The sequence below is a fragment of the Polypterus senegalus genome, chromosome 18 (assembly GCF_016835505.1).
Source record: "Polypterus senegalus isolate Bchr_013 chromosome 18, ASM1683550v1, whole genome shotgun sequence".
Lineage (NCBI taxonomy): Eukaryota > Metazoa > Chordata > Cladistia > Polypteriformes > Polypteridae > Polypterus > Polypterus senegalus.
The window spans coordinates 4,242,129-4,248,062 of record NC_053171.1 but is presented as its reverse complement, the minus strand read 5'-3'; the positions used below and the strand labels follow the sequence as shown (position 1 = coordinate 4,248,062).

Below are 5,934 nucleotides of genomic sequence, written 5' to 3'. Positions count from 1 at the left end.
AGAAAGAATCTCAATTACAGGGTGTCGTCTTCGCGGTGTCTTCACGATTGAAAAACGTGAGAAATTAAATATTTTACAGGCAGATCATTTTGAAAGTTTTGAACCTGTTGTTGTACAGTTTATTAATGAAATGTATTTTAAACACTGTATATTATTTCTGATTTATAAAGGTACTTAAATGGTAAAATATATATAAAAATAAACCTATTAAACTAGTCATACTTTATATTCACGACTTTTTGTGTTAATGTTACGTTCCAGTGAAGAATAATTTTCAATCACTTACGTATTTCATTAATATTATTGGGAAACTATACACTCAAATTATTATTATTATTATTATTATTATTATTATTATTATTATTATTATTATTATTATTATTATATATATATAAAAGGTGGTAATTTACATTTTAAAGTGCTTGATTGCGATTCTCTTCTATTATTGGATATATTTAAAAAAAATGTGAATATTATTAAATGTATAGGAAAATTATTATTTAACATTCTAGAATATACAAGAGAATTACATTCAAACAATTATATATAGGAGGAGTATTATTAATTATTACTAAATGTATGGCAGAATTATTATTAAATATATTGTAATATATTGGAGATTTCAATCCAAGTATTTACAGATTTAAACTGTGCTTTCTAATAAGAATAGTACGAGTAAAACAATCTTATTTTATGGCTCATCAATGTCATTTTGCGTTTCTCTCTCTATATATATATATAGAGGATCGTCAGAAGAGAAAAAAAAATGCAAAAAAGAGTTTATCTTTTAATTTCGATTCGACATTTCTACAGTCATAGAAGCAGCACAAGCGGGAGCGTTAAATCTGCATAAAGATTTCCACTTCAAATAAAGCTGCAGCCCCTAAAGCGGCGAGCCCCCGGCTCTCTCCCGTTACCGGTATTTCGGTGCCTTGCAGATCCGCCTAACGCAGATCTGCGCGTCTCCGGAGCTCCGGTAGTGCAACTCAGTTCTCCGTTGCGGGCTCTCGCGGACCGTTGCTCTGCAGCCCGTTACTTTCCGTTTTATATCAAAATGAATTTGATGGCTGCTCTTTTCGGGCAACTTTCAGATTTGCCATTAATGCAAAGCAGGCAAGCGGGCGCCCGCACTGAGCGCGAGTTTTTCGCACTCCTGATTGCTACGAGACCCGTCGGTTTGTTAGGACAAGCTCAGTTCTATCGCACCGCGGTCGCGTTAACCATAAGCGTTCAAAATGATAACGCGATTCGAGCTACGGCAGTTAGGGGAGACTTGGGCGCCTTCTTCGAAATTCTGTACATTTTCAAGGCAGTCGTCCTGTGCCATTCGGCCGGGTCTTTGTCTGTCTCGTGGTAACCCCATTTAACATTTCGACGATAACATCTCGAGGAGCGAGTTGCATTTCCACTGGCCTATTGTGAAATGCCGAGAGGCAATATTGCATTACCGCTAGACAAATTCAATACAATGCAGCTTTAAGAAATGAACAAATTAGTGCACACACAGAGTTCTCTGTCGTGTCTAACTTGCAGATAGCGTCATTGATTATTTTACCGTCCTTTTTTTATTTGTTTACAAGAACAAAAAACTCTAAAAATATCTAAATTTATTTATTTTGCAGATTGGTACATTAAGACGTGCAAAACTTCCAACCAACAATAATGAACTGAAAACAAGCTGCACGATGTCACATCGCCTTCCCTGATTTCTGTACGCACGCGATGATCGCTTGCGGCCGTTTATTTTCGGTGGTTTAAAAGTAAGAAACGGAAAAGACAGGACAAGAAATCATCGGCCTGTTTTTCTCGTGACAACTGTCATCGAATTCCACGCGCTCCTCCATTTCACGAGGACGTGTTTGGTTCTTCCTTGTGTATGTGAAGGCTGCGATGCTAAATAAATGGCACTCGAGACGAACTCCTTGTCTCATGTCGCACTATTGAAGGTCAAGGCCTACCTAGCCCACGACCAGAAAGAAGCCACAGCAACTGATCAATTCATGGCAATCCACTGCATGCAAATAAGACAAAGTTTCCAGCATATATAAACGTAACCGTCTTGTTTTCTTTTTTGTTTGTTTTATTTTTTTCGGTTAACATTTTTAAGCGACAAACACCGGCATATGACCACATCATCACAATAATGAAATCTGAAGACGACATTAACAATCACTCAAGAATTTTATGAGGCATTTACTCAACACGGGTTACACGTTCGCAAGGTTTACCTATAATTACAATAGGTATTAACAATTTACTAATTACAAAAAAAGAATGTGACCTGTTAGTGACCACATACATTAAATATGCACACAACATAAACTAAAGGCAATCATTATTTTTGTCCCCTTCTGAATCGTTTGTCTGGCAGTGCTGCAAACTCAAAAGAATTATGATCATAAGAATCATCATCATCATCAAAAAAAAAAAAAATATAGGCCTTGCGTTACATTTGAACTTTTCTACATCCAGTCTTTGGTCTAAATGAGCAAAAAATAAAAATAAAATTAAAATAATAATAATAAAGAAAGTAAATACTAAAATTTTTAATTTCTCTTTTCAAGAAAAGGACAAAATAATAAATAGCCTACGGGTAGGGTCCGATCATTATTACGGATGAACCCTTCTGGGTTCATAATACAAATTACATCTTCATTGAGGAAAAAAAAATAATAATATATAATTAAAGAAAATTAGTATTTCATTTTTGGACAAAAAAAAAAAAAACACAAAAATAAAAATAAATTTTCGAAAGGCACCAGCAGCCCCCAATGCAAACCTGTAATACTGCAAACATGGGAGCGCTTCGGTGTTAGGCAGACCTGTTAAAATGAATGAAATTGCAGTCACTACTTAAATACACATTCTACAATCCCGATAATCTACAATTTCTCCCCACATTGCACGTTTACTGACAATGGAATAATAAACAACTCTGGAGACTTGACAGATGTGTACAGAAAATGGGGAACTTTGAATAAAAAATACCTGGGCCCCCTTTTTTTTCTCATTTTCGTTTCTCGTTTTCTCTTTTTGTTTTCTTTTTTTCCCTCTTTCTCTCTCTCTCTCTCTCTCTCCTTTATACAATGCAAATGTGTGTAAAATGTTCACTTACAGTCTGATCCAGTGGATGTTTGTTAGTGTATAAGAGGGTTAGAAGTTGACCCCTGATTTTGATGTGTGAAGTAATCAGAAAGTCCACCGGAAAGTCCCGTAGTAAAACTTGGCAAAGACGGTCTTAAAGACTCACAGGGGAGAGTCGAGGGCGCCTGCGGAGACGCGGAGGAGGCTGCCCTGGCTGTCATTGAAGTGCTGCTTTGAGAAGTCATTGAAGGGTGGGGAACGTGAGGGAAAAAGTAACTGGTTTGACCTGCTAGAAGGTTTACTGAACAAGGATTTATGGAGTACGTGCCAGAGCAGGGGACTGACAAACCACATGGCACAGAGGCGGCCAGCGCTGCTGCCGTAAGGTGATGAGTCGCATACGGGATCTCGCCGTTTACAAGTCTGTCTACACTTAACCCATTGGAGGCAGAAAACGAGTGGTTGTTGCCCAAAGTGTTCTGAGTCAATACCGAGCTATAGGACATGGGGTGACTAGGGTAGGCGGACGTGGTCCCGTTGTAACTCAACGCACCGCTCGCCCTCGGGTGGTGCAGCGACAGGAACGGTGACATCGGCCAGTATAAAGAGCCGGCCCTATCCATAAACGTCAGTCCCGTGGAAGTTAGGCGCGCTCCCCGCTTAAACGCCAGCTTCGCTCTGGAAGTGGTCGACCGGCGGCGCAGCTTGCCCGTCGTGCCACCTATGAACACATCGTCACTTGAAGGGTCTAGCATCCAGTAATTCCCCTTCCCCGGGTCATCGTAATGCCTTGGCACTTTCACAAAACATTTGTTCAGGCTGAGGTTGTGTCTGATGGAATTCTGCCAACCTTGTTTGTTTTCCCTGTAATACGGGAAGTTTTTCATGATAAATTCGTAGATGCCATTGAGTGTCAGGCGCTTCTCGGGACTCTGCCGGATTGCCATCATAATTAAGGCATTGTAGCTGAAGGGTGGCTTCTCGTATTTGCCGTTTTTCTTCTCGCCGTCTTTCCCGCTGTCCCCCTCTTTGCAATCCACTTTCTTCTCGTCCGCTTTCTCCTTGTCTTCGGAGCAGGATAACTCGGTTGAGCCGCCCTCGTTCTTGTTGCCGGCGCTCTCCGACTTTGCGTCCTGCCCCGGGTTTTGCAAAAGATTTTTCTCCTCTGCTTCGGGCACGGATCGGTGGTGGTTGTCACTCTGAGCGGCTTCGGGCACCAGACTGTTTATACTGAACGAGGATTTAGGAATCATTTTCACTTCTTTCCTTTCTCCCATATCCAACATCACACATAGATAAAACAGCAAACAGCAGCAGCACAGTTGGACCTCAATCTCATACGCTGGCAACTCCTGTAGTAAAAAAACAACTACTTCATGTTCTTTAAAACACGTCGATATAGGACAGCTAGCTACAATTAATTACGGAGCTACAGACACTAGCCTGAAAAAAAAGAGAAAAAAAAATTGGTTGAACCCTTTTACACGGCAGCCAACCAGAGAAGCAGAAGTGGTGTAGCGTCTGCCCCCCTCGCAGCCAATCACGGGGCGTGCATTCACCGTAGCCGGCGTGCGTAAGGATACACAGAGTTCACCAAAGCACTGCTGCAAGAGCCCATCCCAGCGACAAAGATTCGCCTTCCCCACACAAATCCTACCAAGCAAATAAATCACTTCGCCTCCATCCGTCCCACTGTATTGGATAATTTTAGTCTGGTGCGTCAATATTTTCTCTTATTGTTTAAAGTTTGTTTATGCCTACTTGGAAAAACACAAGAGACAAACGGGAAGGTGGTAGAAGAGGAGAGGTACTACTTTATGTCTCCAAGCCCGATTCCGTTTGATTTAATCGAGGGGCTCTTTACAAATCTAACATTTTATTGAGGCAGTTAAATCTTTAAAATGACTTCTTTCTAGAAGCGCATTAATTGCCCGGCCGTTGACGCATGTCGTTTGATGTCGACTGGAAGCATTCAGGCATTCTCACCTACCCTCATAGCTTCAATGGAAAGAGAGAAAAGCACACGTTGTAACGTCGATCGCCAGGCCTCGAAAAAATGCCTTCTGGCCAGACGTCCTTCCGTTCTACAGTCGATGACATCCATGTGATTAAATCCACCGTAGACTATAGGTGGAGGGGCATCTCACAAGCAAGCACCGTTCGTTAAAGCGTGTCGCGCGGAGTACATTATTTTATTTACATTACATTACGTACATTATTTCTTTCTTTCTTTCTTTCCTTTTTTAAGAAGAAAAACTCTAAACATACACACATTATTAAGGTAGCGCTCGGCAGACCTTGAAGTCGAGTACTCCGAAAGTTGAGCGTTTATACTTCTGTTATTTATGTTACCTTAATATGGCAAAATAATCGATTATTGTGATTCAAGTTCATATAAACGTGGGACGCACACGCCGTAAAGCACTAAACGAGTAGTGCGTACCGAAAAAACGAAGGCGAATCGAATTCTGAGATTTTACCCCTGGGCTTTTATGATCGGCAGAAATACCCGCTAAAGAAGACTGAGAAGACCGACATATTATGAACGCCCCTGTTAAAAATCAAATGCATTGAAACTCGCCTTTGTAATTCTCACCAAGTGCAAACATTGTAGTGGAAATAAAATGAAGTTCTCCTTTTACATTTCTAGGAATGTAATCTCCGGATTATCCAAAGGAAATTACAGATCATGGACACCTGAGAAGAAGAAGCCTTAGGGAATTTGATTTTATCAGCAGCAGTGTACTGTATAATCTGGAGCTATGTAAAAAAATAAATAATGGTGTTATAGTGCCTTTCATATCTATCTATCTATCTATCTATCTATCTATCTATCTATCTATCTATCTA

General features: G+C 40.3%; 1 protein-coding gene across 1 annotated transcript; it reads right to left on the bottom strand.

Annotated features, from left to right (window-relative positions):
• Positions 1-2,162: 2,162 nt before the first annotated feature.
• foxg1a (forkhead box G1a) lies at positions 2,163-4,507 on the bottom strand. Its single transcript, XM_039742069.1, has one exon. The coding sequence runs from the start codon at positions 4,368-4,370 to the stop codon at positions 3,138-3,140; it is 1,233 nt and encodes a 410-aa protein (XP_039598003.1). The 5' UTR covers positions 4,371-4,507; the 3' UTR covers positions 2,163-3,137.
• Between the last annotated feature and the right edge of the window lie 1,427 nt (positions 4,508-5,934).

What these genes read in the sequence shown, in the direction of transcription:
- foxg1a (XM_039742069.1), bottom strand. Translation starts at nt 4,370, where the DNA reads ATGTTGGATATGGGAGAAAGGAAAGAAGTGAAAATGATTCCTAAATCC.